Below are 25,387 nucleotides of genomic sequence, written 5' to 3'. Positions count from 1 at the left end.
AGATGTTCCTTTGTATTGGTTTATTTTGGTCTTGAGTTGTATAAGTAAGGCTTCTTTAATTTTGCATTTGTTTATGTTTGTTTCTTTATTTAGTATCTGAATGTTTTCTATGGTTATATTGTGTTTATTTGATTTGTAGTGTTCAAAAATGTATGAAGGTAACTTTTTGTGTTCTGTGAATCTGGTTTCCATTTTACTATTTGTTTATCCAATATAGAAGTCGTGGCAGTTATCACACTGTATTTTATAAATAATGTTGGTGTGGTGTTTGTCAGTGTAGTTTTTATACAGTATAGAACTTAGTTTTGTGCCTGGTTTTTGAATAAATTTGGTATTAACTGGAATGTCATATTTTGTTACTAGTTTTTGCCAAATGGTTATTTTTCTGCTGATGTCGGGAATACATGGTATGCAGCAGTATATGGTTTCATGATTTTTTAAATAATGGGGTATATTTACTTTTGTTAGTTGATTTTGCTTTTTGTTTAGGTGTGTGCATAATGTTTTCTTGGTTTGTGGAAGAAACCTCAAAATTACAAGAACCGATACACACTTTAAAACAGAAATTCACTGAAATATCACCCATACTGGACTATACATTCCTTGGGACTCAGCATATGAAACAATACAAAAACTCAACATACTAAGAAACCAAATAAACACAGCCATAAAACTATGCTCACCAGATAAAATTAACAATGAATTAGACAAAATAAAACAATACTTCATCAACATCAACATCTAAGCACACCCTCTACATTCCTACACTCCATTACACAACTGCCTCCAAACATGTGGTCAGCCATTGGTCACCTCTTTCTTTCTTTGTGAACCTGACCATGACCGAAGAAGGTCGAAACACTTGTTCGCTTCTCTACATAGTGCTTTCTCTACCCATACCAGCTGTTTCTGATATATATAATTTTCTCTACAAGTGAGTTTTCTCATCATCACAGATTATGTATTTACCTTTATATATTGTTATTTATGGAATTACAAATAATGCTATATAAGGCTTTCTGCACCAGACATATTTCATTATGAAGAGAAAGATCAGAGTGAAAGCAATTAGTCAACCACCCACATAAAAATGGGACATAAAACATTACTAAAACTGTGTAGGAAATTAGAATAGTGGTTGTTGAAAGATATAAAAAGCAGTTTACTGTAGGTCAACCACCAAGGGGTTGATTACAGATATTTTTATATATATATATGTATGCCCTTCATGTATAACTAACTGGACAATATAATCTTATAGACTTATGATATTACTAAGTATCTGAAATTAGACCAGTCTACACATATTAGTAGACTCGTGCTTGAATACATTGTACAAGATTACTGTTCCATGATTTTTTATACTAATAATATTCAATTTTGAAATAATAAAACTGAGGCAGGTTTCCTATTACAATGTTGTTAGCACAAATAATGAAAAGTAAAAAACAGTACATGTATGAATACAGAACATTGACACCAATTAACAACCCTGATTTTTTGTTTACAAAAAAAAAATAGCGTTTATTGAAAGTTTGCCAAGTTTCATAAAAGTACACGTATCATATTAAAACTCTGAAGATTATGTTCAGATTACAAGGTTGCTATAATCCATTGACCCAAGTAGAAAGAGTTAATACAGAAAGTAGAAAGAGCTGTAATAAATTAAGATATACACACACATACCTGACTGTAACCACTTCATCAGGTCCCTTTACATTAATAATATATATCACACAAGTATGGTTATTGTATGGTTGAGGATATCCAGGACTTTTAATAACCCCATGACGACTTGTGTGTTCCTCAACAGTGCACTTGTAGCTGGAATCTGAATGAAAAGAAAATATATATAAAGTAAAATAACAGATAATTGAATTAACTGTTTTTATTAATTTAACATAAAATCTTATAATATGTTAAAAACAACTACTGCATATCAGAAAAAAATAGTAAGACATTCTTAAACAGACATATAACATTCACAATCCTTATTGATGATATAGTTGTCTCTCTAAATTCAAAATCAAAAGACTATAACAATGTGAAATTGTGCCCTATTTCAGGGTGTTCTCTTTCTCTTCTTGGGTAAAAATCCTGAAAAAAAAAAGCCTATTTACATTATAAGACTGTAAATACACTTTTGAACAACAAGATGCTCATATGACCTTTTAACTCTGACAATTTAAAGTTCTCTGAATGAATGCAGTTGAAAAAAAACATTTTTCCATCACTAACAGGTGCTATACTCGCCACTGTTTGAGCTTTGTATAAAAATCACAAAACAAGTTATTTAACTGTTCCAATACTAATGTTTACTTCAAATTTCTACAAGCAAGAGAACACACATCACCATCTTGTACAACAAACGAGAAATTATTGCTTAATTTGTATCAGTTCTCACGAATTTCTTCAACAACAATTATTAGAAATTGATGAATATTGAAGAACTAAATACAAGATTCCAATTGTCAAAACTAAAGTTTAAACACAAATTATAAAAGGACATAAATAGAATTCAAAGTTATACATCTATACTTACCTTCAAAAAATGAAACTGACACAATTAAATTACAATTACCTACAGAATTTAATCACCTTGTTTTTAACCAATGAGCACACTCAGCTAATTTACAAATCTGTATATACTTAATTTGTTTCTGTTAAATGATGACCTAAAAAATTGTTTAAAATTGTATCTTTATAAAACATTGTTAAAAATGACAACCAATCTTCAAACAATTTGACTTTGATATTTGTAAGCAACACATGAAATCTTAAATAAGGCTTGACGTAACTTTTTTAATGATAGCATAGTAAGCAATGAGAAAATAACAAGCATAAAAATGCCAGTGGCAAAATTCTGACATCATATTATATAAAAAATAGATTTGTTTGTAGTAATATTTCTATATATCACAGAATTTGTACAGGGCCTTTTTAATTAAAATATTATGCATCCTAAAAGGAATTTGAAATTTTTGTGTAATAAACAAAAAAAGAAACATACTCAACTAGGTTCATCAACAAATTATTATTCAGTTTGTTCATAAATGACCACTAAGGTATTCTTTGATAAATTGTGTAAAAGACGATGTTTCAAAAGTCTTCCACCTTTCATCTTTAGGTCAGTGACCTGAAGAAAAACGGCAGAAGACTTTTGAAACATCGTCTTCTACACTTGTGTCTTCACAACAGACAATTTCTGTCCATTCTATAAAAGTTCATCATGATCACTGAGGTAATTTCTTTCTAACACTACTTTTAAAAAGATTTTAGTAATTGATCCTTATGAGAAAGATGTAATCTCAGAATTTGTTTTTTTCATGCCTCAGTAAGCCAGTAATAAGGCAAAAGATAGGACCTTTGAAACATCATCCATATATTTATATGTTAATTTACAACAGGCAGTTGCCATCCATTACAGTTTATTCATCATAAATATGCTGCTTTATTAAACAATCTATCAAAGACAAGCCTAATAAATATTTTAACATTTTCTCCTACAACCTAATTCATTTGACAAAGAAAGTACACACAACTAGTTTTTAATATGTTAAAAGAATGCCAAAACATTATAAAATAATAAAATCTCTTTACAAAAAGGTGATTAAATAAATTATTTAACAATTAAAAAAAACTATATCAAAGTTATTTATATTACCATTTACTCCCTCATTTGAAGATTTCTCAGTTGCAAAAACATATCCATTTTTGTATTTTAATTGGGGCTAATATATTTATCCCCATCAAAAAAACAATCTCAGATTTGTACAAACTCTCACTTAAGAAAAGAACAAAATATTGTCCAAGTTTGGTAAAATATGTAGTACTGTCAATTTAAAAAAATAAAATGATCAGAGCTAACATAAAAGCAGATACAAACTGACAGAAAAATAACTTCAATTTCAACAAATTCAAATTCTAAAATACAAAAGAAATTAACTGAAGGAAAAGTAAACTTACCTTCACGTATGAGATGATTTTGTCCACGAGCTTCGGTAATTTTCCACACACCGATCATAAAAACTGTAACACATATACATACACAATAAATATTCCTAAAATAAAACCAGCAAGGCTGTACAAATATTAGAAAAATAAGGCTGAGTAAACAAAAAATATGGTCATACATTTTTATAAGAATACACCAGCATAAAAACTTTATCCTACAGGTTATTTATAATTATTTGCTCTTTTATTTAGCATAAAATACAAAATAAACAAATTTTTATTCTTTAACCCTTCTTCTAACATTGAAAAAAATCTGATCATATGAATTTAAACAAAAAACAATAAAATGATAGGTTAATTTCACCTATCTGATAACACCACTCACAATCAACTCTTGGACTACTCTTTCTATCAACAAACAGTTAGATAGACCATCATGATATAATGCCCATGCACATGAAAAAGCAAGGATGTTTGTTGATGGGAGTTAGAACGCATGACCCACAAATTGTGAGTTGAGTACCCTAACAACCAGACTACTTTGTGGCATAATTAACTCGTACAAGCTTTTCTGAAATGCTTACTTCAGTTTATAAAATACTTCAATATTCCACAGCATTGATGCAGGAATTGTAACTTTCAAAACACTGAATCTATTACTAATAAGGTACATGTTATTAAAAATCAAATGGCTCATTGAAAGTGCTTATTAGCCACTGTCTACAGACAGAAACTGTTGTTGTCCTAACACATCTAGAAGTAATAATACATCTAAGACTAATAATAATCTTTTCCTTATTGGCAATATATATTTTTTGACATATTTTAATGTAGACTTCCTGCTGAAATGATGATATTTTGGATTTTCTTAAAATGGCAAGGGTCCAATTTGTTTAGCAAAAAAAAGTAGCCCTTTTTTTAAACAGTGTTATATTTTAAAAATGTGTCCAATCAGTATTGAAATACTTCCAATAGTGGGTGTAGTCTTATTTAAGATGCTTTCTGAGGTGGTCTACGTGTGATGAGAAAGAGAGGTAAGAAGTTAAGGATGCCTACTTTATTAGAACATATCATTCTCACACAAGTAAAGGTTATGAGAAGACATAGGTAAGAAGTTAGCCTGTCATAACTAAATCAGGTCCTTCTGTAAATATAAATGTAAAACCATTGGTAAACAAGGATATTTTCAGAGAAATCTGATAACAGGATCTGAATATTAGTGTATCATATTTTTATTCTTTGAATGCTTTGTTTGTTTGTTTGTTGTTGTTTTTCAGAGATGGACAGTCATTTGTGAGCAGTCAAAGGTTAGCAAAATTTTAAATTATTTATAAACACTGTAAATTACTTTGGGTTGAAAGATATGGTTTATCTTATTTTGTCATCCATCTATACCTGTCACCAAGTCTAATATAATTGATATACTTTTTATTCATATAACTGAGAATTTTGTTTGCTATCAAATAGACAAAATTGGTAAAGATAAGTTTATTGGAGTAAATGGCATTTACAACAAGCTTCTAATACTTGCTAAACATGTGGTATCAGAACTCACTTATTGAAAGGATAATTAACTAGGCTTTTCTCCAACTGGCTGAGAAAAGCTTTAGAATTACCTCTAAATACCTCCTTATATAATAAAAACGACCTCATAAATTAAATTACACATCAGTAGTCGCACTGAAGTATCTACCAAGATTTTTAAGAAGACTATTAAATACAGTTACCAGAACATACAGAAAATATTTATTTAAACTTTATTTTAGTTGTTTTTTGAATATCCTATGAGTGTCAAACTAAGTACTGGAAAACTGATGGAAGCACTTGGTCATGGTCAAGTAAGTGATCACCTGTTGTAACTATGGACTTAATCACGGATTTTGGCTGTCACTTTTAATTGACAAAACTCCATGCATACAGCTTCTCATGCTGTTCCTTAGAATTTACTTCTAGTTGTTAATTATGATGCTAATCAGAAACCAGGTATATAGCCTCTCAGACTGTTCTTTAAAAATTACTTTCAGCTATTAATCAGGATGTTTACTTGGGAATATATCTAAAATCCCTTCACTTCTTGACACGTTTTGTTCAGAAAAAAATGTTATAAAAATCAACTACAGTAAATGTGAACTGAAATCAAATATCAGTTGCAAATGCTGAGAAACACCAAAGGTACACACATGAAGTCTAGCAACATGCTACAAAATAAATGAGTTAATCTACAGGATGTTGACAACTAGAACATGCTTCTATTTCTTTAGTTATTCAATTACTAAATTTTAAAACAGGAAAAAGAATTTGGACCACCCTGTACATTTACAAATAATATGGATATATTTTTTAAATAATGCATTTTACTCGTGAAGAAGGGCAACTGGTAGAAATGTAATAAGTAGTATTCCTTTTTGGTTTCTTTTGCATTTTGTGCAAAGCTACACAAGGGCTATCTGCACTAGCCGTCCCTAATTTAGCAGTGTAAGACTAGAGGGAAGGTAGCTAGTCATCAACTCTTAGGCTACTCTTTTACCAACAAATAGTGGGATTGACTGACATTATAATGCCCAGGAATTCAAACCCACAACCCATGGATTATGAGTCGAGTGCCTGAACCACCTGATCATGCCAGGCCTAGTCTTCCTTGTACATGATATTTAAATAAAAGTTTTCTAAGTTCACAATAAGCAGTTTTTAAACTTCTTTAACGTAGTAGTTATTATGTACACTAATTATTACTACTGTGCCTTTTGTTTAATTGGTATAAATAAACCACAAGAATTATGGAATATGTAACCGAGTCCCTAAACCTATATTGCAAATAGAATAAAAGTAATATTTATATAAGGTATAAAGAATTTTTTTTCTCATAAAAATACAATATTTCAAATAAATCTTCACGACATAAACATTTAGGCTGGTACAGACTTTCATTTTATTATATCTATATCTTATAAATTCTGTCTCTTTCTTTAGAAATTTCACAATTTTTTAAGGAAAATCCAGAAATGTTATAAGTAAATGTATTCAGTCTGATAGTTCAAATTATAATGTGCCACTGATTCATAACTCAAAAAACCAATAACTATTAATTTAAGTTTCTTTCTCTTGTAACCAATATGAGATACTTCCAGCAAAAACAATTTGATGCAACTTTATTTCTTGGTTAAAAATTACCAACTGTCAAGTCAAATTCCACTGGTTACCCTAATATAGTCTTTAACAATGAATAACTAACACTTTTAAAGTGAACTTAATTCTGCATGTTGTAATGTTCCCAGTAGTAAAACTAATATCTTATTTTTCAAGATACAAGATTATTTCTTTGTACTTTTAGCATCTCAAACTGATCTGGTAGAAACTGATTAGTCACATGGTTCATGTAAGGATAAAGATTTTAAGTTGGGACAATGTTACAAAGTATTACACAATACTGTGAAGAATTAATATTACTGTACCATGCAATCCAGAGTTTGTCATTTTATATAGATATTGAAGTCTGGGGTTTTCTGATTGCATGAAGGTTGCTAGTGCCTTACAAAAGGTTTTGTAATATTTGTTGACTTGAATGGATAAATTGCAGTTGACTTTCAATTATACTAAATGGAAGGTAATGCCTGTATGATATTGCAATTTATTTATGAGTATATTTTTATAGGAACAACTGTGGCTTTCGATCCACACGTGGCTCTTTCACATATAATGTACAGTTCACAGAAATACATGGCCGAGCTCCTTTTTGCATCACAATTAATATAAAAGGTAAATAAAAACTTTCAAGCTTTATAATTATTTACCATGTATAAGCTGAGAGTCCACTGGATTAAAATGTAAGTTTAATGTTCATGGTGATTAAATATATTTAAGAATTTAAATCCTAATTTTAATGCTAAATTTAAGTCAAGGATTAAAGAAATTTTGGATCAGCAAGAATTACAGAGGAATTATACTGGAGAATCAGTAATCATATAAGCTGGTACTGATAATGTTAGTTTTAGTGGGCATGGCTTGCAGTCGCGTTATTGTGGTGTGTGGCTATGTTGCGAGCAGTGAACTTTAGCGGGTGTTAGTGTTATACCAGGTGCTGTAGGGTTTGGTTGTGTTGTGCATATTGGAGATAACTGTTTATTTCACTTTACCTTTCTAGAAGTGTCCGTGAAAATCTTGAAGGAAGATGGTGTCATCAAATTGTAAGAAGCAAAAGTATGAAGATGAAAATGCAAATTTTAAGCCAGAGTGGGAGAAAGATTTTGCATTCACCATTAAAGGAAGTAAACCTTTGTGTCTTATCTGTAATATGCTACTCAGTCATTACAAAGCCAGTAACTTGAAATGCCACTATGAAACAAATCACAAAAACTTTTCATCTGCTCATCCACGTAAATTAAAATTACACAAAAACAAGTTAACTGTTTTAACATCATCACTAAATAGCCAGCAGACACTGCTGACAATGTTCAGTAAGGAAGTTGATACAACTGAAGCTGGTTTTGTTATATCATGGAATATTGCTCATACCTAATGCCCATATTTTGATAGTGAATTTGTCAAGAAGAATATAGCTGAAGTTGTTGTAGTGTTATATTCACATAACACAAAACTTCAGTGACTAATAGCATAAACATAAGTTTCATGCCACAATACAGAGTGACATATCTCTACTCCAAGATCAGTGGTGATGTTGCAGACAAAATGCAAACTAATTTAAAGAATTCCCTTACACTCAGCTTAGCCCTTTATGAATCTACAGACATACAAGACAGCCCACAACTGGCAGTATTTGTTCGTTATGTTTCCTCTGATGTAACTGTGAAAGAAGAGATGTTGGACTTAGTGGCACTAGAACAAACAACTTCTGGTGTGGACATTAAAAATGCACTTGACAGTGCTTTAACAAATGCTGATATTCTACTGGATAAACTCATCAGTGTTTTAACAGATGTAGCACCTGCACTGGTGAGGAAAAATGCAAGAATAATTGGAATTATGAAAAGTGATCCCAGTTTTCCAGAGTTTCTCCCTATTCATTGCATTATTCATCATGAACACCTGGCAGCCAGATACTTCAAGTATGAAGATGTTATGAAATTTGTTCTTGAAATGGTCAGTTTCATATGCTTAAATGGGAAGACCCACTGACAGTTCAAAAATTTTATTGAAGAACTGGAGCTTGGAAGATAAACCCAGTAATGTCTCTTTCTACTGCACTGTGAGGTGGCTGTCAACCAGAAATGTCTTAAGTTTGTAGATCTGTTGGAACCCATTATTATCATTCTTGAAGAAAAGATTCTCTTCTCAATAGGGAAATGATAAATGGATGCAAGATCTAATGTTCCTTACTAATATAATGAATCATCTACAAACTCTCAACTTGGCACTCCAGGGGAAGGATAAGATTGTTCCTGATCTTACTCAGACAATTTTCAGCTTTCAGAATAAAATAAGACTTTTTCAAAGAGACATACTATTAAGAAACTTCAGTTACTTTCCCAATCTCAAAAGGAGAGTAAATACATTCCCTGATATTGAAATAAAAGACCACAGACTAAAAGAAACCAAAGATAAATTACAAGGTCTGCACGATAATTTCCTAGATAGCTTCAAGAACTTGCAGAAGCTAAAGCCCTACTTCACCTTTCTTGTAAATCCATTCATGGTTGATGTGATCAAATAATGGATGTCCAATTCTCAAACCTCTGGTTACAGAATCATCTGCTGTGGAAATGGAACAAATAGAACTACATGAGGACCCGGATCTAAAGATGATACATAAATCCCATTCTACAACTGAGTTCTGGAAGCAAGTTCCAGAAATATCCTGAACTAAAGAAAACCAGTGTGTAGCTCATCTCAATTTTCAGCACAACATACTACTGTGAATCATTGTACTCTGTAACAAGGTTTGTGAAGACAAAGCATTGTGCAATCCTTACAAATCAACACCCAATGGAGTTAATTCATACAGCCTTGACAACATATCAGCCAGACTTTCAATGACTCACGACCAAGATGAAAACTCACAAGATCTCTACTAACAGTAAATAGTCTGATAATTGTATCAATGTCTGTACCAGAAAAATATTATGATAAGACTAAAATTTTGTAAGGTGGTATCTGATTAAAATATCTCTAATTATATTGTTTTACATATTTTCCTCCATGTTTTGACCAGATATTTATTAAGACAAATATAATTAAAAATATCTGTTTTTACCCCTTTTATTTTTTGCAGTCTCATTTAATGTTAATGAAATGCAAATTTGCATATTTTTCTTAGATGTTTCCATAGTTCATTACCATATTAAATATGTTCAATATAGTTAAAACAATAATCAGCCAGGATTTTGAAAACATTTGATATATATACATGTGTGTGTGCTTTGTGATTATTGAAACTAATACAAATTAACAGTTTAAAAACTACATACATGTATTTCTTAATATTTATATAAAAACTTGTGTAATATTTTTTCATGTCTTGTGGCTCTCGAACATCTGAAGTTTATCATATGTGGCTCCTACATTAAACAAGTTTGGCCACCCTTGGTATAGATGAAAACGAAGTTAATATTCTAAGTGATCAGACTCTCAGGACATTGAAACAATGTACTGTTACAAGTGGTAGGGTAAATTGTATTTCAAACTGTATCTACATAAATGCTATTTTAAAACATAAAGAGGTCACAAGACCACTGTACAGATTATTGGTCAGGCCACATCTGGAGTAGTGTGTTCAGTTTTGAGCTCCTTACTTTAGAAAGTACTTTAAATTATTCAAAAGAGTTTAAAGGAGGAATATTAGGATGATACCTAGGAAGGAAAGGATGTCATAAGAGGATAAGCAAAGATCTTTGAAATAATTTTCTTTTCAAAAAGCCAAGAGTTAGAGAGGATCTGACTGAGATGTTTAAGATTGTTATGGGAATCAATAAGTTTGAAGCATCTACTTTTTGGTATTTAATGGTGAGAATGATAAGACTAGGGAACATAAGTATAAATTTTGACAAAGTAGAAGTCACCTTCTGTTAACACTAAAAGGGTGTTTGACTATTGGAATGGGCTGCCTTCAGATGTCATAGATGAAGTTTAAAGAAATTTGAGAGCAGGCTTGATGACTGAATGATGACTAGCTAAGTTTTACTGGATCAGCTAAAGAATCGTCACCACAGAGTTTCACATGGTGACATTTCTTCAGATTGGATGACCTGGGGTGCTTAACCTTCAAGTAGTTTCAGAGGTCAGCTAACAAATGTTTAGTCAAGCATCAGACCTCCATGGCAGGCAATACCTTCCAGACTGTCATTCTACCACTGTTGTGTCACAATTCCTCAACATTTATTCACTGGCTTCAATAGATGCTGTTTTTGAAAGTTAGTGTCAACATATTGCTGTTCACTGCTCATTTTAATAAATATTGTGTATTTTTCTTTTCATTTTTGTTACCCTTATTACACTCCTTATGTTAACTGTGGGTGGGGCTAATACTTCTTGAGATGGTTCATTTTATTTTTGTAGTTAATAGATGGGATAACTTAGATGTATCAGATGCACTGCACAACAATTTTTTTTAAAGTTTTACTTCCTGAAAAGTTTTTGTTGATTGTGACAGGTACCTTGTGGTTATGCACAAATATAGTTTTGGTTTGGGTTCATCACATAGGAACTCTAAGAAATAGACAGTTAACTGTTTACCAGCAATAATGTATTTAATTATGTTTATGTTTCTAATACGCGATTAAGTTCAACATAATTAAAAGTTTTTTTCTCCTGATTTTGTTTGTATTCAATGTTTGGTGCATCATGTTGCAGTGTCCAACAGTAGACAGCAAGCATTGACGGATTCCAGTTGCCCTGATATCGTTTTTCCATTGCAGCAATGTCCTGGTGAAACCTTTCACCGTGTTCATCACTGACAGCACTGAGATTTGCAGGGAAAAAATCCAAGTGTGAGTGGAGGAAATGAATCTTGGTGACATGTTGCACTTCATTGTTTTGTATGTTTTGAGAAGTCTGAATGTAGTGTTGGGCTCTGTAATTGCCAAGAAAATTGTCAACAATGTTTTTGAAGGCTTTCCAGGCAATATTTTCTGGCCCAACTAACAGATCTTCGAATCTCTTGTCACTCATAATAGCATGCCTGATCTGAGGGCCAACAAAAATGCCCTGTTTGATCTTGGCCTAACTTATTCTTGGAAACATCTGTCTTAAATAAAAAAAAACTTTGCCTTCTTTGTTCATTGATTTCATGAAATTCTTCATAAGTCCCAATTTTACGGGAAGAGGAGGCAAAAAAATCTTTGCCGGGGTCGACAAGTGGTTCATGCACTACATTTTTTCTGTCGTGAAACTAACATTTTACGGAGTGGCCAGCTCTGTGTAGAATAATGTGACTCTTTGGCATGACTGTCCCATTCACAGATGAAACAACAGTACTTTGTATAGCTGACCTGCAGTCCCAGTAACAGGGCAACGACTTTCAGATCTCCACAGATATTCCATTTGTACTTGCTGTACCGGATGTGCTTCAGCAACATTTTATGTTCTCGTAGGTTTCTTTCATGTGTGCTGCATAGTCAACAGGTATTGAAGGGTGAACGTTGTCACTGTGTAACAGAACAGCTTTGAGGCTTAACACTGATGAATCAATAAAGAGATGCCACTCTTGTGGGTCACGGTCACAACCCAAAGCAGAGAGCAATCCTTCGATGTCAACACAAAGAGACTGTCAACTTGTGCAAAGAATTTGGTTATATCATCTTGGCAGCTTCGAAAAACAGAAATTTTCATACCTGGTGACAACAAACACCATTCCTACAGTCTCGAACCCAGCAATTCAGCTTTTGCTTTTGACAGACCCAAATCTCTGACCAAATCGTTTAATTCTGACTGTGTTATGAGATGTGGATCACCTGAGGAGGTTCAAAATCTGGATCAATATCATTGGAAGACTGTCGTCATGTGGTATGTGTCTCATTGCTGAAGGCAGATTAGGGTATTCAATTGACTTCTTGTTTTTGGCAGAGAAACCAGACACATTAGTCAAACAAAAGTGACAGTCTGTCACATGCTCTTTTTGTTCCCACCATATCATCGGGAACAGCAAGCGGCATTGTCATTCAAGTGCCTCCGAGCCAAGCTCTCAGACAGACAGCACATGTTGCACAACAAATGCGAGATGCCCATTCCTGGTCTTGATCATCAATTTTACAGCTGAAGTACAGATGATATGCTTTCTTCACAAGAGCAGTCATTGAGTGTCTCTGATGAACAAGGAATACTTGCCACAAATATAGTAGAATGTATCGTGGCTGTTACGACATTGATGAGACATACTGACCGACACCAATTGTCCTGTAAAACATCTATAACATCTAACTTACTTGTTACAGTGCTACTGAGGCAATGCTATATTCTGAAACAATACGTACACACTGTAATATCTATATTAATCCAATGAGCAGCATCTGTGTATGCAAGCCACTTTTATAGCCTGCTGAGACAGGGTCAAACTGGCTCCAGCCTGCCCGGGCTGCATACTTCCACACAACAGCTTCCAACCTGGCCTGATTTCATGTCTGGACATGCCCAGACTGCACAAAACATTGTTCATAGGTCTCTTACACAAACGAAAGTTTTTAGACACAAATATAAGAAAAAACATAACGAAACTGAAGATTTTGATGAAACGGTATGTGATGGGCAAATCTGGATGTGATTTTCGTGATCAGCAGCCAAAAATCTACAAGGAACACCCAACAGTGTTCAAGAAGCAAAAACTTTGTTGTGCAGTGTTGTCCTTAAATTATTTGTATATGTCTGTACTTATAAGGCAAACTGGCACTTATAATAAGGATAAAAAACTCACCTGAAATACACTGGAACCACACTGTACACACGTATTTCAGCTGCATGTTAAATATGTAGTTTTTTCAATAGTTAATTCATATGATCCAAGGTACGATTTGTTTAATCCTGTCAAAGTCATCAAATACTGTAATAAAACAACAATTTAAGAAAATTAAGATTTTATTGTGTTAATTACCAGTTATGAATAAACTCAAATGTAACTCTTAACAGCTTTTGCTCACAACTATAGTTACAAATTTTAATATTGTCTTAATTTATTATGTTACCTTCATATACAACAATGAATTTGAAATAATATACTTAGCACGAGCAATAATATACCAGGCTGTTAATGCTATAGCACTGAATAGCTATCAGCAGCCATGAACTCTACTTCTAAATGCTAAGGTCATAACCTCCACTTATCTATATTACGAACTTTTCAATAACATTTCAAATAGCCACTGGTACGTTCATCTTTTGAGTTTTTAAAAGCAATGTTGTTGAAGCCAGGATATTTTGATTTTTTTTTCCCAAAACAGATGTTTCTTTAACTAACTCCAGTATAAAAATATTTTCCAATTTTAAAGAAATGGTTCATCTCAAAAATTCTCACCTTCACTAGTAGAGCTGGCAATTAGTGGAAGATGCCAAGCAATTAATAATTGGGCTCATTAATTGACTATTCTCACATGAGTCTGATAACTGGAATAATCAAAAACAGAAATAATCAGAAACATTCATTTTCATTAGCTGATTATTTTCATGAGCTGTGACACCAACAGTTCAAGCTGAAAAACCTCAAACTTACTGCCCAGATCTGTAATAACCTTTAAAATAAAAAGCTGTTTAGCATTTTATCCAGTCTTTCTCCTTTTGTGAAAAAAGACTGCCCTTCAAAAAATCTATCGAAAGACACCTGTTATTCTTAGCTTCTTTTTTTTTTTTAAAGAAATAGAAACATAAAATCTGACATTTTGTACTAAAGTGATGTGCAAATTTTTTCTTGGTCTTATCATGAAAAATAGCTTTCTAATTTATTCTTATCATGTGTTCCCAATTATATGAATGAATTTCATACTTTTATAAAATAAGCATATTTCATTTATTATAAATTAAAAGTTTCTAATATCTTTAGAGTTCCAAGTAATAGTAGGGTTCTAAATAATAATAAAAATACAGGATTGAAAATGGAGAGGTTTTTTTTCCCAACGTACTTCTTGTGCGTTATTTTTATATTCCCCAACTTGTATTAATACTGCCACATTCATTTGTACAAAAGAAAATGGAAGTGACACTTGTCTCTGGAGTTTATTTGGAGCCTTCTTTGCTAACATTCAATCTTCACTGATAATAAACAAGCTGTAATGTTAATTTTATCAACCACCTAAGTAAATTGTCTTGTTACATACTAATAACCTGCCAATTTCTCTTACATTCAATGGAAACACTTCTATTTTAAGGTTCAAATAGACCAAAGCCTATACTCTGCTTTATGACATGCCTCTCAACAGACAAGAGTGCTATAATCAGACAGCCTAGCTCACACTTCCTTGACTCACAATGACTAATGTGAGCAAATCCACTAGAGAAGTGAAGTGACCAAAATTTCTATCAATTAAGCAATACTGGTAGACTTCCCTGCCTCGTTGGCCAAAATTTAATCATCATACAGTCCTGAATAAGTATATACAGGGTAGAAAAGTGCTGAAAGTAAATAATTATACATGTGTATTATCCATTTGCATGTAAATATTTTTTTTTTTAGAAAATAAATATTCAGAAACATTTCTTTTCAGCTATCTTATGCTGTACCTGAAAAAAAAACAATGCCAATATCATGACACTCATCTTGTTCAATTAACCATCTGAACTTTTCTCCTCAAAATATTCTGCTGTCTTCAGAAGCTAGGTTTCCTAAAACTGGGATGGAATGGCTCTTACTAATTTAACAAATGACTGCAAGAAAAACAATGTGCACATTAAATAAAATTGTAGTTATAATTTAATCTCAAACAAATGAAATAATAAACAATACCCTTTCTATATCTATAATCTTTCATTATGTAATCATTAATCTCTAACAAAAAACAAATTGGGAACTTGGACAACTTTGGATCAGTCATGATATCGGTGCATGAAAAGTGTTGTAAAAAGATACGTCAATTTCTATGTGAATATTTTGATTAGTAACAGCAGGATCTATAGCACATATAATACACTAGAAATTGTGCTGGTCATAACTTTTTCATAAAAATAGCATCTGTAGTAATTAAAACAAGAAATTAAGTGTTTTACATAAACACTTTGCTGTAATGCATTCCTTTTACACAGAAACAATATCATTTTTCTCCCCATATTCAACTGTAATGATACACAACTGATAGGCCTTATGTCACTGTTGTCTTTACCTCATTTTTTAAGTCATTTTTATTTTGCAATAGCAGTATGAAACAGCCAAGAGTAGATTAGGCAGTAGCCAGTGATATAGATATTTTAAAATTTAGTCTTAAAATGTGAAGCCAGGAAGCAAAGCTTCCTTATCTGAAGGAAAAAATGTTAGAAAAATACACATCCTAAATTTATTTGTATTTAACACTAAAAGTGAGCACACTCAATACCATGCTTATGTCGGCTCAATTTTGCATCAAATTATTTCATAAATTTGTACATGTATTTATGTTTGTTGTTAAGCACAAAATTACACAACAGGCTATCAGTATTCTGCCCATCATTATCACTAAAGCCTAGTTTTTAATGTTACAAGCTGAGCTACCAGTGGGGTGTATTTCATGGATTTTAACATTTACATTTAATAATTAGGATTTTACAATGCAGTATGTATAGTAACCTAAATACAAAGTGATAAACAAAAAAAATAATCTTGATTTATGTTAATGCCACCATGAACTGATATGGTATTTAATGTAAGTAATAAAAGTTCAAAGCTTTCCACTATTTTATCACAAATTCTTCCTACAACAGGCAGTTAAACCTTTACAGTACTATAGACAAAAATAATGTAATAATAATATTATTTCAATGATTTTCAAACTGTTTGTTAAGTATAATCAAGGAATTATTTGTATCTACAAACAGTTTTGGTATGAAATTTACAGGTGTGCATTTTTCTTATGTATGCATGGATGTCAGATGTGTGCACTGTTATGTGACAACTAATTCTACAACTCTGTGAAACATGCACTGAATTGCACAGTTCAAAAAAATGTATTAAAATATTAAGATTTTAATTGCAACACTATTTGCATATGCATAAAAAGTTTCTTCAACACATTTCACTTTTAGGCTTGATCCTTTAACACGCTTTGAACTTTCTCGCTCTCAGCCTGTATCAGTTTACAGATATCGTTCCAACATTAGTATTAAAATAACTCTTCCTATCCTTGTTTTTCCTTCAAGTTCCAATTTAATTTATTGCATAAGCATTTATGCTACTGCTATTAACATTATTTGTTCAGAGATACTACACAAGTGACCTGCCTTATGACTTAGACATGATATATTTTTATATTTGTAATAACAAATGTAAATAATATAACCACCTTTACTGCTTTTTTATATTATTAACACGTTAGGCCTAACTTGATTAGGTTTGCGTAATTTGATAAAATAATATTCTCACCTGAAGGAACTTAACCTCGGATATTCTCTACTAATCATAAAAACAAAACACAACAAAAAGGTCGTCATAAACTGAAATCATAAATAAGTTTCTTATTAAATTTTTCAGAGCCTTTAGCAGCAACTACCCAGTTGTACTTCTATTAGGCTTACTCGAAGCCTAAAAACCCCCTCCTCTACAACTTCCTGAACAACGTCATGATAAAAACCAAGCAACATACTAAAATTAATATACAGAGAATCGTGGAAAAGACTCTCCAAGTTAAATGAAAGTGAAAATAGTATTTATTAGCATTTTCAGAAAAGTTAACCATAATATTTGTCAATTAAAGAAGTTTAACTGAACACTTAATATTCACAATCACAGTACAAGATTAAAAGTAAATTAATTGACTTAACTATTTATTTAATGTAAGAATTTGTATCAACAGTTTGTATTACGATAAGAAATATCGCTAACACCTTTGAACTCGTGTTAAACATATACAGTAATTCTGACACTTATTAAAAAATTCAATACATATAAAATAATCTTACTTAAAGAAACGCTAATAATATTAAATAAATACGCTTGCGTCAGGTTGTTTTGAATGTTAAAAAATTAAATTCCGAAGAACTAAAAATCAGATGGAATTTCAAAACACGTCTATACTTGAATCCGAGATTCTTTTTAGTGTCTGAATGTTTGGTTCTCAGTTCACTAGATTATGAAAAAAGGATTTTTGCAGTAAAAATAAAATTTTCAAGTTTTAAGAAACTGTTTTCTTGTTTCTAAATATCGTATTATAAGCCTTGACTTTTCCATCTATTAATTTAAGTACAAGTAATTTCTTAGCAATTTGTGAAACGTAGTGTGTATTACTTATCGCAAAGATACTTAAAGTTATCTGCTATGACCACTGAAGGGAATCGAACTCCTGATATAAGCACTGTATATTCGAAGAGTTACCGCTCTCTCATCAGGGGACACAAAATTTGTTTTGTTTGTTTGGAATTAAGCACAAAGCTACTCAAGTGATTATCTGTACTGTGCCTAACATAGATATTGAAACCCAGTTTTTAGAGGTGTGAGTCCACAGATATACTGCTGTGCTACTAGGGAAAGGGACATAATGTAAAGACTCAGGAAACAGTGTGTATGTGTTTTCTTTTAACAAAGCCTCATCTAACTATGTGCTGAGTCCATCGAAGGGAATCAAACCCTAATTTTAGCGTTGTAAATCCAAAGGCTTTCCGGCGGGGGACTCTCGGGAAATAAGCAATAACACTTACAACAATAAATTTATTCTTTACATACGTGTTCACTCCAGAGGAGCGCTACCTATAGGATGATTGTTTGTGTGGCTTTACATTACAATAACACTAGTAATAATTTTTAAACAAATCCTTTTTTACTAGCATTATACGGTTTCCCAATAAAAATAATATAACAGTACTTCGGCAACACGCCTTTTACGCTGTTTGCCGCTTTTGACGAAGCATTTTCCTCCATACCAGTTTCCATCAAGATATCGGTTATCATGGTACATAACGTTTTTTGCCGGCAAAGCTAGGATATTGAGTGAAATGTTTTACCGACTATGGCGTGTAGCACATAAGTTATGCAGTCGATATCATATTGTGAAACTTAAGTACAAAATTTATGTACACTGACTGATTTCGGATAAATGCACAATTTACAAATTAAGAAACTCTTTAATCATACAAATAAACTTCTCGCTTCGATATTTACAAAATGAGTTCTACAGGATGCTGGAGCACAAAATAATTTCTACACCAGACGAAAAAAAATGAAAATAAAGAATGGGGTAATAGGAGAAACAATCATGAAGATACCTCACTTTTGAGTAAGACCAAGATCTGCGTGAAGTATTCCACATTTAGTTAGATTATATTCATCAACGACTGTTTTAAGTAAGCATTGTTGAAAGAGATATCTAACTTGTGCTTACTTTTACAAGTATTTTCAACAATCTTTGGAATAGGCTTACCCCATCTTTTTCTTTTTCTTTTTAATATGAAGAAATTTAATGCACAAATAATAACACAATTTATCATAACGGTTATTTCAAATAATGATCTACATGCACAAATTTTATGAACTTATAAACAATATCGAGTCTTCTATTTGATCTGAAAATTTCTTGATATTTAATCGAGGGTTCACGATAAACGAATTAATTTTAAGTTGAAGTACGTATAACTTACTTAGCAGGGAGCTAGCTAGCTCTCCGTTCTAAGTTCTTCGCCAGTCAAAGTTTTTTATCGCTAAAGTTATATAATGTTTACGTGAAAAATACTAATCTTTATTGTGAATTTGCTAGAGCTAAATGGTTTGTAATATTTAAAATCTTTAAATATCAAATATCTGAAAATTCCGATTAATAAGTGTTGTATAAATCACAGTTATTTCTTCCGAGGCTTATAGCAAACCAATAATATATACTGTGTCTTAGCACATCGCGTTGGTTATATTTATAGCCATGGGAAGGGTTCCACGAAATTTCAGCTTGCATAACAATATAGACTATACATTGGTGTTCACGTACACGTATATATTGTTGATTTTTATACTCGAGAATTTTCTACAATTTCAGTGGATAGGCGGGAATTTCACAATACAGATTTAACAATTCAAGTTACGTACATTTCGAAATATGAATATGACTTAAACAAACATTGATATTAAAATAAATATTTAATAGTAAATCCGTCACACGGGAAACAACAAATGCGTCATCAGCAATGGATATGGCGTACACAGTGATGTTGAATACTATCATTATACGCTATTCTAATTGTTGAAAATTCCTAACGGACTAGTAAAAGATTGTAGTATTTAAAAACAGAAGGGTTCTAACAAATAATTATACTTATTATTCAGTTTCTGTTTTTATTATTTTGAGGTATTAATTTACATTAAACTGTAGAAGGTTGGAAATTATTCCATATAACTAAATTTATTTATTTCTGTTATCTTACCTTGTTATCTTATCTTGGAAATTAGTTATATAGTTGGGTACAGTTTGTTCTTTTTAGTTTCTTAGCTATATTTAGTTAATTAAACTTGACTGATTTGTGTCGTGTGCTTGTTCGGGTCTGATGGAAGATGTACAGTCTCCTAAGAAGCGGGCCCGGCATGGCCAAGTGGTTAAGGAACTCAACTCGTAATCTGAGGGCCGGGGGTTCAAATCCCCGTTACACCAAACATGTTCGTCCTTTCAGCCGTGAGGTCGTTATTATGTTACGGTCAATCCCACTATTCATTGGTTAAACATTAGCCCAAGAGTTGGCAGTGGGAGGTGATGACTAGCTGCCTTCCCTCTAGTCTTATACTGCTAAATTAGGAACCGCCAACCCCAATAGCCTTCGTGTAGCTTTGAGCGAAATTCAAAACAAACCAATCCTAGGAACCGTTTTTTATTTTTTTATTTTCTTCCTGCTTCCTGCTTTCTTGGACTAGAGATTATGTTTATGTACATACATAATAATAGTTTCAATATTCTCTTATGTAAGAATATGTTTCAAAATACGACACTAAATATATAGTTTAAATACTAAAATAAACTGATCTACCAATTAAACATTTAATGTAAATGATTTATAATTTTATTGAAGCTTTTTATCCCTCGCTAACTTTACAGATAACAATGCTAAAATTAGTGGTTTGATTCTTCGCGATGGACACAGTAGTTAGCTTAATATTGCTTTGCTCTATGGTATGCACTTTTTTTTAAGGTAACAAATAAATTATTCATATCTGAAGCAATTCATGGTTTGGTTTTACTTCTTCGTATTCAAATTGTTAATTTCTTAAGCTGAATTATCCAGTTTCTTAAATTACCTTAAAGAAGGTATTTGTGATCCACAAGCAAATATTGTTATAGGTCATTGAGTAGTAGAAAAGAATTAGAAGACTGGAAGTTGGTTAATATTAATCCAATATTTAAAGAAGGTGATAAACAATGTCCAAACAATTATAGTCCAGTTAATCTTACATCAGTTGTTCGAAAGGTTTTGGAGATTTTGATTTAAAATGTATTGCAAAGCCACTTAAAGTAGTTTAATATAGTGTCGAAGAACCAGTATGGTTTCACTATGGGAAAGTCTCGTTTAACAAATATTATTCGAGTATATGATTGTAAGAGTTGATAAAGGGAATACTGTGGATTTGGTTTACCCTGATTTTTAAAAAGCATTTTCACAAAAGACTTGTTACAAAAACTAAATCTGTGTGTGTGAGGGAAACGTTATTAAATTTGATAGAAAACTGTCTGAAGAGTAGAAAGCAGAGAGTAGTAATAAACAGAGTTAGATCTAGCTAGATCACAGTTACAAGTGGTGTGCCTTAAGATTCTGTGCTGGGTCTTCTGCTGTTTATAATTTTTAAAATGATACTGACTCTGGAATGACTAACAAAATTTTGAAGTTTGCGCATGATATTAATATTTTTGGAGAGGTTAACTGTATTAAAGATGATACAGTATTACAGATAGGTTTAGATCATTTGATGCACTGGGACTGTACGTGGCAGATGATGTTTAACTATCCAATATGTAAGGTGATGTATATCGGTTTTCACAATTCAAATTATTGTTGTAATTTAAAAGGGAATATATTAAATACTGTGGTTGAAGAAAATATCTTGGTATTATAATCGAAAACCACAAAGTCATCTATACCGTGTGTTGTAGCTAGCAATGAGACTAATAAAATTTTGGGTAGCATCTATATAAATACTGGATATAATACAAGATATATTATTCTTTCACTATACAGATTACTTATAAGGATTCATTTAATGCATTGTGTACAGTTTTGGGCTCCCTTCTTCAATCGCTTATAAGGGTTCATTTAATGCATTGTGTACAGTTTTGGGTTCCCTTCTTCAAGAAAGACATTGAATTATTGGAGTAGGTTCAGTGAAGAGCCACTAGAGTGATACAGAGAAGGAGATTCAGAAGGAATTAGGTGAAATTTAAGATTATTGAGCATACTGACAATATAGATCCATCAAATTTTTAGTTTAGCAGTGAAAACATTTGGACAAGGGGTCATGAATTCAAATTTTTGCAACGTGGAGCTATCTGCAGATTAGACAGTATTACTTTTCAAAAAGGATGGTTGGTTTTTGGAATGAGCTGCCATCAAGGGTGGTAGAGACAGAAAATTTAGCCGAGTTCAAGAGTACATTGGATGAATACATGAATAGTAGGAAACTGGAAGTGACATCCTTGATGGACTAATAAACGCCTTTTTGTTCCTTTAAACGTTTTTGATTTATGAATTTTATGTTAACATACTTAAAAGAACATGGGCATTTTTCAAGACAAATAGGTAACAAAATGCTACTTGTACATGTATTGCACTCAGTATCACAATACATGACTCGTCTTTAATCAATTAATACAATTAGAACTTGCATTAGGGTAATAAGCATGAAACCCATTTTATCATTCATTTCACAACTAACTGCTACGTTATACAAGTTTCAAAAAATTCCACATAACCTAATCGATAAAAATGGATCAGAGAAAACAAAACAAAATTAGGCTTTTTGCAATGGTGAACTATAAATATGAAACCAAGTCTTTCATAGTTACTGATTACTTGGTTAGGGATGACATTTCCCGAAAATGGTATAATTTAACGACAAGTGATGAACTGGAATAATAAGTCACAAAAACATACACGTGACAATAACGTAGATAACAATTTCAATCAGTTTTAAAAATGAATGTGTTGGGATGATGGTTATTGAGGAAAGAATGAATGTGTAATAAGTTTTTAATCTCATAGTGCCAAATTCCAAAGATGTCCTGTCAAGATCTGTACAATGAAGGAGACACCGCAGTTTGTTTTAACAAGGATAACAAGATCTTCCCTTCAACAATTTCTAGATATCTACTCATATCTTTAAAGGTTATGTGTGTGTTTATCTTTCATTTATTACTTCCTTCTATTGGTTAGTTTATATATAAAGTTTTAGTTGGATTCAAACGATAACTCACCTTCTAGCTAACCATTTACATAATGAAACTGACACCAGCTTTCCTAGAGGTGAAGTACCAATACCATTGATGTAGCAGAAGATTATGTAGATTTATGATCACAAGAGACGTGTGTAAACACCGAACCAAAAGCTTCAGTAAGAAAAGAGTCACGAGCTAATTATTGACCGATACAGTCAGTTAATTATTGCTGTTTATCACTTGATTTTATTATTAATATTGAAAGGTACTTTTTGTGTTGCTGTATTTTTTGGAATTAGTTTTTTTTTCTTCATTCCATTATTTGAAATAATATTGACATTCATTAACATTGACGTCAAATTCTGGCCAAGCATATGTTTATTAAGTGTATTCTTTTGGTAAGGGCGGAAGTTTATTCCAAGTGTTTTAAGTTGAACAAACTGTTTTATTATTATTATTGGACCCTGTATGTTCATTTAAACTGTTACATAATAGTGAAATAAAAGAGTAAAGCAAAAACTTATACCTGCTCCTTTAACCACTCCCTCTTAATGGTGATAAACGTTTGAGCTGAAGATAAAATAATTATTTAAAAGCACAAAATCTAATAAGGATAATAGTAAATAGTAACTTATTTAATATTATCCTCACAAGTTATCAATATTGGAAGCAATTTGCAATTTGGAGAGTTTAAAGGTGCGATACTAAATACTCCCGAATGGGTTTCTGCTTCTTGTATGCTTTACAAATCGCCATTTATAAAGGATTTTCGTTTATTCGGGTTACAAAGAACCTATGTTTATAATTTAATGTTACTGTTGGTGGGCAAGGTAAAATCTGACCCTTTAACTAACGAATAACATGTTTAGTTGTGCATTGGTTTAGTTGTTTTAATTTTGGCTTTCTTGATCAAATCAGAAATGGGAAGGTGGTTATACCAGTTTTTCATCTTCTAATTCTTTTAACCACCTGACTGTTATCTCGAGAGCGTTTTTTTTTGGGAGTACGGTCAATGGCTGTAATGCTGTAAAAGGCCAGTATATTCCGATGTTCTTGTTATTTTTTAGGTATAGTCGTGCGACAAGTTCGCAGGCATGTAACACTAAAAACCGGGTTTTGATATTCATGCAGGGCACACCATAAACAAACAAGCCTTTTAAGGACATTGTAAGGAATCATTATTCCTAATCATTTCACAGAAATAATAAATCCCTACTGTATGATTACATTTATTTATGTTACTATAATCTATATTTTCTGTGGGATTAAAGGGATCCCTTACGTTTACATAAATAAATGTGTTTTAATAAGTGTGAAAAAAGCAGGCTGTAATGTAATCAGTAGTTCTTTTTTAACAGTTTTGTTAACTTATAAAAGATAAAGTTGTCTTTTAAGAAAATTATTAGGAAACACAAAATGTTTGACCAATGGCAGAGAAGCTTATCTTAAAAGAGTTAATAGTTTTAAAAAAATCATGATTTTGATACGAGTGAAACAAACCTTAATAACCAAAAATGTAGAAGTGGAAACTGTACTTTATAGATGTATAATCTTGTGCGTCTTATGCATGTATTTATCGAAATATGAAATAGTCGTATTAAGGTGTAATTCAAGAGTAGGCGATAGTTACTGTTGACTGTGTCTTCCTTCTGGTCTATCCTTTCGAAATTACAGCTGAAAATGCATGGCTAGCCTTTGTGTAACCTTGCGTGAAGATCTGAAATAAACGAAAATACGCCATGTGGTTAAATTAAAATCATTGTCCATTTCTTTCCAAATATTTCAGACGATTTATTAATTGTAGATAGCTCGATGTGGCTTTGCTATAAGAAAACACACACCAACGCACGTTATTAACATTACAAAGTGTGAACAGAATAGCGTGATTTGAAGCAGTTACATTTTATTGCACTAGGTGCCGCTACCAGTTTCATCGTCTTTTCAATTGTTTTGTATGTTTGTAGCTAAGTGCAAAGCTA

At 32.0% G+C, this 25,387-nt stretch overlaps 1 protein-coding gene and 1 long non-coding RNA gene across 7 annotated transcripts in view; both read right to left on the bottom strand.

Annotated features, from left to right (window-relative positions):
• LOC143240348 (low-density lipoprotein receptor-related protein 3-like) overlaps positions 1–17,619 on the bottom strand; it is a 46,515-nt gene extending 28,896 nt beyond the window's left edge. The window contains exons 1-5 of one of the 3 annotated variants that reach the window (XM_076482646.1): positions 17,438–17,616; positions 14,411–14,499; positions 13,814–13,939; positions 3,967–4,029; positions 1,687–1,831 (exon numbers count right to left, since the gene is read on the bottom strand). In XM_076482646.1, coding sequence (XP_076338761.1) covers positions 1,687–1,831; positions 3,967–4,029; positions 13,814–13,859 — 254 coding nt within the window. In that variant the 5' untranslated portion in view covers positions 13,860–13,939; positions 14,411–14,499; positions 17,438–17,616. Of the gene's footprint in view, positions 1–1,686; positions 1,832–3,966; positions 4,030–13,813; positions 13,940–14,410; positions 14,500–15,609; positions 15,703–17,437 lie in introns of those variants that run through there. The other 2 variants (XM_076482647.1, XM_076482648.1) reach the window with 2 other exon arrangements.
• Positions 17,620–22,830: 5,211 nt separating this feature from the next.
• The window catches only part of LOC143238504 (uncharacterized), a 36,242-nt gene continuing 33,685 nt past the window's right edge, over positions 22,831–25,387 (bottom strand). For all 4 annotated transcript variants that reach the window (XR_013020614.1, XR_013020611.1, XR_013020613.1 and 1 more), the window contains exon 3: positions 22,831–25,125. This is a non-coding gene — a long non-coding RNA (uncharacterized LOC143238504). The remainder of the gene's footprint in view (positions 25,126–25,387) is intronic.

Source organism: Tachypleus tridentatus, chromosome 13 (assembly GCF_004210375.1).
Source record: "Tachypleus tridentatus isolate NWPU-2018 chromosome 13, ASM421037v1, whole genome shotgun sequence".
In the NCBI taxonomy this organism is placed as follows: Eukaryota; Metazoa; Arthropoda; class Merostomata; order Xiphosura; family Limulidae; genus Tachypleus; species Tachypleus tridentatus.
This window is presented reverse-complemented; position numbering and strand designations above follow the sequence as displayed.